Source organism: Sciurus vulgaris (genome assembly GCF_902686455.1).
Source record: "Sciurus vulgaris genome assembly, chromosome: 1".
Lineage (NCBI taxonomy): Eukaryota > Metazoa > Chordata > Mammalia > Rodentia > Sciuridae > Sciurus > Sciurus vulgaris.
The window spans coordinates 99,184,299-99,197,283 of NC_136461.1; the positions used below are offsets into that span (position 1 = coordinate 99,184,299).

General features: G+C 52.6%; 1 protein-coding gene across 3 annotated transcripts in view; it reads left to right on the top strand.

Moving 5' to 3' along the window:
- The window catches only part of SLC6A17 (solute carrier family 6 member 17), a 122,803-nt gene extending 109,848 nt beyond the window's left edge, over positions 1-12,955 (top strand). For all 3 annotated transcript variants that reach the window (XM_079144696.1, XM_079144695.1, XM_079144697.1), the window contains 6 exons: positions 3,070-3,311; positions 3,572-3,764; positions 5,501-5,693; positions 6,436-6,595; positions 8,472-8,634; positions 9,046-12,955. In XM_079144696.1, coding sequence (XP_079000822.1) covers positions 3,070-3,311; positions 3,572-3,764; positions 5,501-5,693; positions 6,436-6,595; positions 8,472-8,634; positions 9,046-9,414 — 1,320 coding nt within the window. In that variant the 3' untranslated portion in view covers positions 9,415-12,955. The remainder of the gene's footprint in view (positions 1-3,069; positions 3,312-3,571; positions 3,765-5,500; positions 5,694-6,435; positions 6,596-8,471; positions 8,635-9,045) is intronic.
- Positions 12,956-12,985: the final 30 nt, after the last annotated feature.

Here is a 12,985-nt window from a genome sequence, read left to right on the forward strand (position 1 = left end):
AATTTTTATTAAGCACAGTACAGGCCCCTATTTCCTTACTCACAATACCAAAATCCAAATTGCCTTGAAAAACAGTAGTTGCTCTGCTTTGGTTTTGTTCCCCAGAACTCTTTTGTAGGCAGACGACCTGTGCAGATGTGAGGCTATTTATAGTCCTTATTGATTCACTTGGTGTGAAGATTCATATTTCGTTGCAGAAGTCCTAATGTATTTGATTTTAGGGCGCTGCCCTGGACCCACTGGGGGTGTGATGTAATTTTGTGGCATATGCACCATATTACTTTCCTAAAATAAAATTAGAAATGAAAGACTAAAGTCCAAAACCAGTGTGCCTCCAGGGCTTGGGTTACCTCTATAAAGAAGATAACGTTTCACCTTACCTTAAAATCCAGAGCCTCCATCTGGGGATGTGGCTCAGCATGTGTGAGGCCCTGGGTTCCATGCCCAGTAGCAAAAAGCCAAAAGAACAAAACAAAACAAAAATCAGACCTCCACGTGTGCAAGCGCGGTGAGCCTGACTGCAGATAACCCTGCGCCACTTCTGTGGCCATCTGCCTCCCTTGCTCCACCATGACCGTTGGAACCGACCCACCCGCCTGAACCCTCTCTCCTCCTCTCCCTCATCACAGCAGGTGAGTTCATCTCCTGCTGTACAAGGTAAACAGAGGTCACCAAGTCAGAAGCTCTCTCCACCTACAGAGGCAGAAACTGAATGTACAAACCTGCCTGCAGATGCCCCTCCTGTCCCCCTTCCCTCTCTAACTAATGGGTAGCCAGGTTCCCAGAGAGGCTCTTATGGAAGACAGCCCCACCGCACCCCCACATCCCTGCCCTCCATCAGCTTTTAAATATGGTGTGTGAAGCTACTCCATCCAAAACGAAGGCCAGATGACAGGCAAATGAGCCGTCCTCGCTGACTCCATGACCTCCTCCTGATAATGGCCTTCTCCAGGGACTCGCCTATGTATTACCTCTACGTCCTCTGCTCTGCTTCCCGCCTCTCCCCTTCACCTGACTTCCGGACCCTCAAGCCCTGAATTGCCCTCCTGGGGCCTTCTTGCTCCTGACTCCCTCCCTTGGCATCTGCCACTGGGCAGCACTGGCCTTTCCTGCTCGCTGCCCTACCTGAAATTTCCTCCCGCCTGCGTCTCTTGCTTCCTTGGAGAAGGTCCTTACTTTTCCCTGCATTAAACTTTATAGATTGACTGGCTCTGGCTCTGGCCTTTCTCACTCTCCATCCACTGCGTGCTATGCACAACCTCCATCTCTAGCTGTGCTCTCTCCTCTAATCCCCAGACTCATTTGTCCAGCTGCCTGCTTGGCAGCTCCTCCGGGATCTTCCCCCGCCACCTGCCCCGCCCCTTTTTGGTACTGGGGATTGAAGCCAAGGCGTTTTACCACTGAGCTGCATCCCCAGCCCTTTTATTTTTTATTTTATTTTAAATTGCTTAGGACCTTGCTCAAGTGCTAAGGCCAGCTTCAAACTTGTAATCCTCCTGCCTCCCAAGCTGCTGGGATCACAGGCATGCACCACTGTACCTGGCTCTTCTGTGGGATGTCTTAAGGACATATTAAGCTCAATCTTTGCAGAGCTAATGTCTTGTCTGCCCTGTGCAACCCCAGCAACCTGCTCCTCTTACTGTTCCCATTTCCACATGCTCAGTATGCAGGCCAGGAATGTGGCTGTCACCTTGTCCTTTTCCAGCACCCCCTTCTCCAGTCCACCCCTGAGGTCTTTTTGGTTCCTCCTGCTTCAGTTCCTCCAACAGCAGCACCTGCCCCTGGGCAAAGCCACCACCTCCTGCCTCCTGGACCCCAGATGGTGCTTCCTCCCGTCTCCCGTCTCCCGTGCTGCATTTGCTCATCTCTTTTGGAAATGCACATCTGATTATGTCCTTTCTTCTTCAACCCCTGGGTGGTTTCCTGGATCAAGAGCTTTCTTAGGATAAAGGCAGGAAATTCCTCCAGGCCTTTGACTCCTCCGCCTCTCCCAGCCTCACCTGTCCCCTCTCTTCGTCCCCGTGTGAGAGCCACACTGGCCACCTCCGTTTCCCTTTGCACACCTCCCTCTGTGCCACCTCTGCCCAAATGCTTTCCCAGCCCCCACAGCCCCCGTCAGCCATCTGCCTCCCCGGCCTCCTGGCTCATGCCGACCCCCTGCTATAGGCTCTCTGAGCATTGGCTGCCTGGCTTCACGCCCTTGTCACATTTCCAATCTAGCATCTGTTGGTGGGATCATTTGACCAATGTCCATCTCTCCAGCTGGAGCATAAACTCCCCGAATGCTGGGACCCTGCTCACTTTCACTCCTGTGGTTTTCTGCCTTGAGAAACAAACACTAAAAGAAAAACGATGTAAAAGGCTTTGGAAATTGCCCACACCACTCAGATGCCATTGTGGTTCAGGCCCTTGTCAGGTCTAAGGGCAGAGAGAGGCTTAGGTAGGGGCTGCCTCTGTCCAGGAAGTGTCTAGTCTGTGTGTCAAGTGGTGCAGTGGGGTAGGGGCCTTCTGTGACCTGGAGCATGTAGATGTGTGTGGATGAGCCTTGGACCTCTTTTTCTGAGAAAGGGGAGATTGGGTAGACAGGAGGCAGAGAAAATGTCAAGGAGACTTTGGTGTTCGCGGTTCTTGTACTGTTGTACAGGCTGTTCACTGCACAATTTTAGTAGGTAGCAATCAGACCATCATCTAAATGAATGGCACTCCCTACAGCTGTGTACTATAAGAACTTATATAATGGCTTTGGCCATGTTCCTTATTCTAACAGCTCCATGACAAGAAATGATAGCAGTTAAAATTAACTGAGAATTTATGATGTAGGCGTTTAACATTTACTTTATCTTACTTAGACCTCACAACAATCCTCTGAAGCTGATGCTTTTGTTATCTGTGTTTTGCACTTGGGGAAACTGAGGCTTAGAGGAGTGAGGTGAACTGCCCAAGGTCACACAACAGCTTCTTACTCCCAGGCTATGCTGCCTTTGAACTCAGTGGTGGCTGAGGAAAGGGGGTGTGGAGGGAACCCCCTGCACGTGAGTAAATCTGTCTCTTTCCTCCCCCACCCCACAGCTGGACAAGATGCTGGATCCCCAGGTGTGGCGGGAGGCAGCCACACAGGTCTTTTTTGCCCTGGGGCTGGGCTTTGGTGGTGTCATCGCCTTCTCCAGCTACAACAAGCAGGACAACAACTGTCACTTTGACGCTGCTCTGGTGTCCTTCATCAACTTCTTCACCTCGGTGTTGGCCACCCTCGTGGTATTTGCTGTGCTGGGCTTCAAGGCCAACATCATGAATGAGAAGTGTGTGGTCGAGTAGGTGGCTTCTCTCCCCAGTCCTTCCTCCCCTGTTCACCACAGCCAGGATTGGGCAGGTGGCCATGCAGGGAGATAGTCCCCTCCACTCCACTGAGCAGTGAGATGCACGCAGCATTGTCTGTCCCCAGCCCTGGCCCACAGGGGCAGGCTTAGAGCTGTTTCTGTTAGTGGCTGTTGGGATCCTGCCTGGGTGTCTGAGAGGTGCCCCAGGACCCCACGCCTGCCTTCCTACTTACTCTTCTCCCCTTTGTCGGCAGGAATGCTGAGAAAATCTTGGGGTACCTCAATTCCAACGTTCTGAGCCGGGACCTCATCCCACCTCACGTCAACTTTTCCCACCTGACCACCAAGGACTATGCAGAGATGTACAACGTCATCATGACTGTGAAGGAGGACCGCTTCTCAGCCCTGGGCCTGGATCCCTGCCTCCTGGAGGATGAGCTGGACAAGGTGTGGGGACAGGCTGCCCTTCCCAGGATAGGCAGGACACCAGGGATGGGCCATGGGTGGTTTGGGCACTGGCCTTGGAAAACCCACTGAATCATAAGTTCCCATGGCAGGTGAGGACCTGTTGTGCATCCAGAGGAAGAGAGAGGGAGAAAGGTGTCAGCCAGTGGTGTCCTGAACTAGGTGTAAGTCTAGATGAGAGGCAGAGGCACACACAGGAACCACAGAAACCACAGTTGGTGTGGGGTGACTTCCTGTTTATTGGATGGACTTCTGTAAAATGCACTGTACTCCTGTGTGAAATAAGTGCTCACATTAGTGTCTTCCCTTTGCTCTCCATCTCCTGTGAACCTCATGGTAGCTCTGAGTTGGGTATTAGTATTGTCCCCTATTTTACCAATGAATCACCTGCGAGTTGGGGGACTCGATCGAGGTCTCAAGTGATAAGCGGGCAAGCCAGGTTCAAATCCAGGTGGTCAGATCCAGAGCGTGGGTTCTGGCACTCCCCTTAAACCTTCTGTCCCCTCAGCTGTCCCCACTCCCACTGCCATGGCCACGATGACCTTTAGATGGAAAGATATTGTCCCCTCATTAGCTGACACCCAAGTTTGAACACTGTTTCCATTTGTATTTGCATAGCTGAGCACTTTGCAAAATGAATGTTAGAAGGGGGGTCACCACAGGGTCCTGAGTAGACCCGGGGCATACATGGGGCAGGGACAGCTCCCCTAGCCTGGGCCAACTGTGCCCTTCTTCCTGGGACCAGAAATTTCCTCTAGATCCTGCCTGCTCCATGTCAAAAGTCAGCTCCATTGGACCAAAGGAGCTGTGTTCACATCCCCGACCCCTTCCCAGTGGATCGAGAGCAAATGGGGCCAATCTGGGGACCCTTGGCTGTTTTTTTCCCCAGGTGATGAGTAGAGACAGGACATGCCCTTCCATGTTCCATGAAAGCCTGCCCCATTCTTGTGGGTATGGCTTTGTCCTCTGAATAAAACTAGGGTTATAACAGTTCTTTTATACCCTACAAACTGAATAGTATCCAAATGTCAAGAATCACACACTTGCTCAGGTGGGACACATGTTCCCTCACAATCACTGGGCATCACAGGGACAATCTGGCAGAGATGTCAACAGCAGTGTGTGGTCAGGTACCCACAGAGCAGGGACCCAGGCATTAAAGCAGCAGTTCCCTAGCTTGTCTTCCTAATAATTGAGTCAATAATTGTAAAGCCCCAAAGCAGCGTCACCACAGACCAATTAAATCATTGCCCATGGGAGGTGACTTAGGCATCAGGGATTTTAAAGGCTCCAGTTTACTTCCGGTGGCCATGCCTGAGGCCATGGCATTAAGGTCTGGAGTTCAGAAGCTCAGAGCTGGAGGCAGCAAGGGTGGCTAGGGCGATCAGGGAAGATGTCTCAGAAGGGCAGGGTCTTGTGCTGGGGTGTTCCTACACATGAGCAAATTCATCCGAATGACTGTTATCCTCGTGCCACCTGTAGATTCCAGCTCCCTACCCTGGAAGTCCAGTATTGGGACTTATACCCACCACAAGGAGATTCTGATGCCTACTAAGTTTAAGACCACAGACCCAAACCAACAGGATTCAGGGGGAGGTGGGGAATCCCTGTGGAAGAGGGAACGGTGATTCCTGAAGCTCCCAGGGCAGTGGTGAGGCAGCAGGGGTTTCCCAGGTGGGGTGGCCCTCACAGGCCCTTGCTCTCCTCTCTACCCTCAGTCCGTACAGGGCACAGGCCTGGCCTTCATCGCCTTCACAGAGGCCATGACTCACTTTCCTGCCTCTCCATTCTGGTCCGTCATGTTCTTCCTGATGCTTATCAACCTGGGCCTGGGCAGCATGATTGGGACCATGGCGGGCATCACCACACCCATCATTGACACATTCAAGGTGCCTAAGGAGATGTTCACAGGTAACTCTTCCCTGCAGCCCCACCCAGTCCCACAGCTGCCCACACAGATACGACAACCAGGTTTCTATTCTCACTTCAGAAAATCTGGGTTCTGACTGGGTCATTCAGACTCGGTGCCCCTCCCCCATCAGGATAAAGCAAGAACCTGGCTATGCCACTTGGAGGACAAAGCTCTTTGGAAATTTGGGCCAACCCTGAGCTAGGAGCTAAGACCCTTACTTGGGTTCACTTTCCCCGCTTCCTGAGGGCCTGTTGACTCATCTTAGGCAGGGGTGCCCCTCTCAGTGCTGGCTCTGCGCCCTGTTCCGTCTTCTCACTCCTGGTTCCTGGCTATGTCTACAGTTCCCTTCTGCCCCTGCTGAGTTGAGCTGGGCTGTCAACCTGCATCCCGGTGAGGAGCATCTTGCTGTTCTCAAATGGGGAAACTGAGGTGGAGAAAGGGAGCCTGGGAACAATCAGAGGAATCATTTAAATTCAATGCCGTAATCAAGTGGAGAAGCTGCTAAGGAGCAGGGGCTATGCCAGGGGCAGGGCCGTGGGAGAAGACAGGAGACCCATACCTTCCTCAAGATGCTCCCGCCTGGCAGGTGGGGAGCTCAGCACCTCAGCGTTGGGTCCCTCCTGCAGGGCTGCACCTGCTGGGGTAGCAGTGTGATGGGAGGGACCTGGGTGCCCCTCAGACCCCCAGGGCCCTGCCCACCCTGCACCTTTGCCCCCACACCGGCCTCCCGGCTCTCTGTAGTGGGCTGCTGTGTCTTTGCATTCTTCGTGGGGCTGTTGTTCGTCCAGCGCTCCGGAAACTACTTTGTCACCATGTTTGATGACTACTCGGCCACCCTGCCACTCACTGTCATCGTCATCCTTGAGAACATCGCTGTGGCTTGGATCTATGGAACCAAGAAGTAAGGGGGACATGTCAGGGAGAGGTGGGGACTGGAGGGCCCTATCCCATCATGACTTCCTGAGAGTCCTGTGTTCCCAGTGTTGCTTGCAGATGGGGCAGGAGATCATGGGATCAAAATGTCAGTGCTAAAAGCACTTTTTAACACTGGGAAGCTGAGCTCTAGATAGGGTCATGGCTGTCCAGGTCCGTTGGTTAGTAAGAGCCAAAGTCAGGCTGAGGTCCTGAGTTCAAGTTCTGATACCAGCCTAAATTTTCTTAAATTACCACAGCCCCTTTTCTGAATACCAGCCCTTTATCAGAATTCTGCTAAGTTTGTTAAGCACTTGGTGGGGGCACCAGGGTCCCCAGTCCTCAAAGAACTTGTAGATTTCAGCAGCCTAATTCACAAATTGTGATTTGGGCCCCAAATTTGGGCTCAGACAAGGTAAGAGAATTCAGCAATAAGAAAGGATAGAGTCTCATGGCCTGACCCTAAGGCAGACCTCCATCACTGCCAACTCATGGCCTCATTCCTCCTTTAAGGAAAAATCGATGTCCTCAAGAAGCCCCAGGACTAGGCCTCTCCTACACTCTCAGCTCCAGAAGTAGCCTCACTGTCCTTCTCCTGGGCAAGGCCCAGGACCTCTGGGAACCACTCAGTCTGGCCCTCCCTAACGCCTGGGCCTAGATTGGGAATGGGGGCTCTCGCACAGGGAGTGGCCTGCTTCTTAAGAGAGGACAGGAAGGGCTAAGAAAGGAGCACTCCCAGAGAGGCACAGTGGTCCACACCTGTAATCCCACCTACTCAGGAGCCTGAGGCAGGAGGATCACAAGTTCGAGGCCAGTCTGGCAACTCAGCAAGACCCTGTCTCAAAATCAATCAATTAATTAATTAATTAATTGGGCTAGGTATGTAGTTCAGTGGTAGAGCACTTGCCTAGCATGCACAGAGCCCTGGGTTTAATCACTAGTATTGAAAAAGAGAGTGGGGGTGGGGGATGGAGAAAGAGAAAGAAAAGAAAAGAAAGGCACACTCTTCTGCCTCCACTACCCAACCCTTCTCCTGGAGCCTTGGTTGAAAGACATTGCTACAGGGGCTCTGATTCCATGATTCCTTTGGCATTCTGATGATGCCCCTGTACCCTTCTCAGAATACTATTTATTTAATGCATAAAAGTATAGGATTAGCTAGGAAACTAATTATATTGAAAAATACAAAATACTATCTAAATTTGTAAAATAGAAATGTACATACACTTTATATGTATTGCATTAAGTTACAAGATCTAGTGGTGGAAATAGTAATTTCAAAGTAGTGATGAATATAAATGATGTCTTTAGGTATCTTCAACAACTGTGATATAAAATTAAAACACCTTGTGATTTCATCTGTCTGGTGACAAAGTCGCATATGCAGTTAATACTATTGTGGTTGCCTGAATTTATAACAGGAGAAATTGCCAGGTTTCAGTGAGGTGGAATTGAGGTAAAGATGATTCTCGTGTGCATTCAAGTACACAACCTGCCTGCCTCCTGCAGTACAGCACAGAACCTAAGTTAGGAACCCCGGTCAGGATGCTAGAGAATTGCACTGCCACCTCTTCTCCAGCAGGGGAAGACTTGAGCCAAGCAGGTTGGGGGACCAGTGCTCCATGAAACCAAGTCCTCTAGGGCCTGTCCTAGCACCCAGCACGGGTTTCATGCCTCTGGGTGGAGCAAGATATAAGGTAGTCCAAGCAGGCCAGCCAGGCCTCACACCATGAGCACTGAAGATGAAGCCTAGAAAAGCCCTGGAGGACTGACCAGAGAAGGTTTCCTGGAGGAGGTAGCTGTGGGGGAAGGGGAGGCTCAGAGGTGCAGGTGCCAACTGCTGACTTCTCTGCTGTGCCTGGCAGGTTCATGCAAGAGCTGACAGAGATGCTGGGCTTCCGACCCTACCGCTTCTATTTCTACATGTGGAAGTTTGTGTCTCCATTGTGCATGGCCATCCTTACGACCGCCAGTATCATCCAACTGGGGGTGACGCCCCCGGGCTACAGCGCGTGGATTAAGGAGGAGGTGAGGGTGGTTTCTGGGAAACCCAGGGCCAAGGCCTTTAATGCAACAGGTATTCAGGATAAACCTTTCATGGCAGCTATTCTGTCCCAGGGCCTGCCAGGTGTTTTGCACAACTACTCTGAAATCTTTAGAACAGCACAAAGAGAAAGGTGGTATTCTTTCTATAGCACAAATGGGGAAACAGTCTTTCTAACCCATATTCTCTCTCTGTGTCTATGGAGTAGAAGTACCCATCCCATTTTACAGATGTAGAAACTGAGACCTTTTAACGAAGGTGATCACCTAAAAAACTCAAGTAGCACCCTCAGATGAGAGGAGTGGGAGGCCTTAGGCCTGGGCAGGAAGAGGCCGCCTAGAGGCCTGGGAGGGTAAACTGTGCTAGCTGTGATCCTCACTGCCACCTGCCTCCAGGCTGCCGAGCGCTACCTGTATTTCCCCAACTGGGCCATGGCACTCCTGATCACCCTCATCGTTGTGGCAACACTGCCCATCCCTGTGGTGTTTGTCCTGCGGCACTTCCATCTGCTCTCCGACGGCTCCAACACCCTCTCCGTGTCCTACAAGAAGGGCCGCATGATGAAGGATGTCTCCAACCTGGAGGAGAACGATGAGACCCGCTTCATCCTCAGCAAGGTGCCCAGCGAGGCTCCCTCCCCCATGCCCACCCACCGCTCCTACCTGGGGCCTGGCAGCACATCACCCCTGGAGAGCAGCAGCAACCCCAATGGACGCTATGGAAGCGGCTACCTCCTGGCCAGCACCCCTGAATCAGAGCTGTGACCACTGCCCCTACCCTGCCCACCTCTCCTGCCACGCCCAACCTGCCCACTGTTCTGGGCCTGGCCTCTTCTTCCACAGTGGCCACCAGGCCCAGGCCAAGCCCAAGGAGAGAGGGTCATGCCCTGCCTCATTTCCACCCCAGTCCTGGCAGACTCTGCTCTCTAGCTCTGAGCAGGGAGCTGGGAGCAGCTCTGTCCCCTAGTCCAGGCCCTCAATCCATCTAACCCTTAGAACCTTTCACCTTGCAGCCATGTAACCCAGAACAATCTAGAAGTCCTGATTTCCAGTACAAGGAAGACTCCAAGTGGCTACTTTGGGGGTCATTCCACCCTCCTCTCTCCTTGTACCCTGCCACCTGCAGTTCTGGGGTTTGGGGTAGGGTAGGGTCCCCCTGTACTATCAGGTGGTGGTGAGGAGAGGCCTCAGGGCCTAGGGGCAGTCTGCCATGAGAACAGGACTCACCATCCTGCCCAACCCAGACTGACTGCTCCTGAGCCAAGAGGTTGCCTGATTAAAGGCTGGGTTGGAGGACAGGTGTGCCAGGAGTGTGCAGAAGCTCCCAAGGCCTGTTTTGTGAGGAAGTGGTGCCCCCAGCTTGAGCAAGAACCTTGACAGCAAAAGGGACTTGTTGGCCCCCAGCTCTAAGTTGGAGACTTTGGGTGTCCTTGCCCCTGTCTAGGGCAGGTGGGGTATGCTCCTGCATTCTGCCTGGGTGGGCAATGACAGGTCCAGAATCTCCCCACCTCTGTCAGGGCTTATCCATCTCCCAGCCCCCTCTATCCAACCTGAAGCCCAGGGTGGTAGCCTCTGCCTTCTTTCTTCAGAGAGAAGGGGGCAGTGCAAGGTGAGGTTTCCAGAGCACAACTTGATGGTTCCCAGCACAATTAGATGATTTGGAGCACAATCGTGAAGCACACTCCTTCTCCACTCACCTGGGGCCCAATTTTCTCTCTAGTGGCAGCTTCTCCCCTGGAATGGGCATCCCTGTAGTTCAGGAGCTCACCCCCAGGAAGTCTTGTTCCTGAAGAAAGATAATTTCACTGCCCCTTTTGGGCCACCACTCACTTACCTTGTTGCACAAGCACAGCCACCAGTGTGCATGTTGTGTGCAGACACCTTGGAAATCTCGCCCAAGCTTCCCTTGGCCTGTGGCGGGCAGCACTGTGGACAGTGCCGTGGACATTGGAGGCTGCCAAGGGTGGAGTGGAGTCTCAGTCATGAGGCCTTATACCTGCAGGAAGCTGCAGCTGATGGCAGCAACCCCACCCTTACCTACCTTCAAACCTCTCCTGGAAGATAAGTTGCCTGTGAGGATCAGAACCAGATCCAGAATAAATGTCTGCAGACAGATGGATGGATAGGTGTACAGATGGATGGATGGATGGATGGATAGCTCAGTGGATGAGAGGAAGTCAGTCAGTTAGGCTTCATCTCTGAGAGCTGTGGTGTGCAGGAATGGAGCAGGCCATAGTCCTAAGCTTGGGCATCTTCACAGAGGGTCCAAAGTCCTTCTTGTGACCCTGAATACTCTCAGCACTGGGAAGGACAGACTAAGCCCTGGTCCCTTCCTTTACCCCTTAGTCTTCTGCCACACCCCTCCACCACAGCCTGCCATTTCCCTTACTCCAACCTCCCCCACACCTTCTCTCAATTCTAGTCCTCTCGGCCCCACCTGTCCTTCCTGAGTGTTTGAGAGGAAAGGGAGACCCACATATCCCCAAAGAGAGGCCCTCTCACCTGACAACACCTCCTACCTGGCTTCATGCCTGATCCCAAGCAGAATTAGCAACAGGAAAAGCAAGGCCCCAGGAGAGACACTCCGCTGTCTATACTGTTCTATATATGCTATTTCTATTGTACATTCAATCTGTACATGTGGGTGTAAATGCTGTGAAATGACAAACCCAATATTATACTGTGGCTGGTGGACTATTTTCATCCTCAGTGCTGTACAGATCTATTTTCATTGTATATTTGATATATTTTTAATTTTGTAGCATGGCTGGGCCAGGCCCCAGCCCGCGAGCCTGCAGGAGGGGGCTGAGCCAGGGCCGTCTGCTTGCTCATTGTGGGCTCAGTAGCGTTCATCGTAGCCTTTTGCTGTGGGCTGGGCCCTTGCCCGGCAGTGTCTTTGCTGTATTAGATGTTAGATGTAGGTCCCAGAGCTTGGTGTTTTGTGTGTGTGTGTGTGTGTGTGTGTGTGTGTGTGTGTGTGTGTGTGTAGTGTGCACATGTGGCTGTGGGTGTTTGTAGGGTGCTGATTTGTGACCCTCAGTGTTCGCCATCCTCCTGAAGACCATGCTGCCCCCTCTTCCTCCTCCTCTCAGCTCTGAGTGAGTCCTCAGGACAAGTGCCCCAGGAAGCTTTGGCTTCAGCTTTGACAGTTGCCTTCACATCTCTGGTGGGAGGGAGGGCCTTGGAAGTGGGGGGAAAAAAGTCCCCAAATTTATTTTCCAGTCAACCTCTTCCTGTTCTCACTGGAGTCTCAGCTCTTTGGCAGGGAAGGTCCTGGGTTTCTTGGGTTGGTGACCTCCAGAGGGCCTCACTGCACCTCTGTCCTGCATTTGTCCTTGAGATGATCCTGATTGCTCAGAAAGGAACAACTGCCTGACTGTGCTTCTGATGCCTCTGCTCACTCTGCAGGGGAGTCAGGGCAGACGGGGTCACCTGAGGAGCTAGGATCAAGTCCCAGCTTCTCTGGAAGAGCAGGAGGTGGCCAGAGAGGGGCAGACCCCCAAGTACCTACACAGGGTCCCCATCCCCGCAGGCTTTGGTGCTGTCCATGCGGTGCCCACCAGGAGGCAGAGGGGCTCCCGGCTGTGAATGACTAAGCTGGGTAGGCAGGGTGGTGCCTGTGAGAGGAATGTGCCCAGCCCCAGTCACCTGCTTCTTGCTCAGGGAGCCTTTGCCCTCTCCACTGAGGTGATGTGAGCCCAAGGCTTGGATTGGGGTGGATAGGTGGGGCATACAAGGTAATGCAGGTGAGGTAGGCTTCTGCTTTCCAGCAATAACTGCAGGGACTGCTGATTTCTTAGTGCCAGAAGAAGCCCATCCAAGTCAGCCTGCATCAGCCATGGGGCTGGGCCTGGGCCCCGCGCAGGCCTGTAGTATTGCCAGGCAGGTGGATGCCTTTCCTCATGGTTGCACATCCCCCGCCAGAGTACTCCCCACTTTGAAAAAGAGAAGTGAGATTTAACAGTTCATAAAGCACCTGACTCCCTGTGCACCCCTGGGTCCCTCCACTAGCCCTGAAACATGGGGGCTGCTGCCGCTTCACTGGGGTCTGATGGCCTGGGCTGGGGAAGAAAGGTCCAGGCTCCCTTCTCATGGAAAGCCCTGCTTTGTACAGACCCAAGCATACACACCAGGCAGTCACTTTGGGTCCTGGTGCAAGTTCAGATCAGTTCAAGACCATGTGTCCCATGGCTGGTCAGAGCCCTGGGTCAGGACATTCACCCAGGGTGGGGGATGAGGCATTGTCACCCCAGGGCCCCTCTTTCCCCTCCTCCCCACACTGGTGTAAAATAAAGTGTCTGTTCTTACCAAACCCCTCTTGCTTTTTTTTTAAACC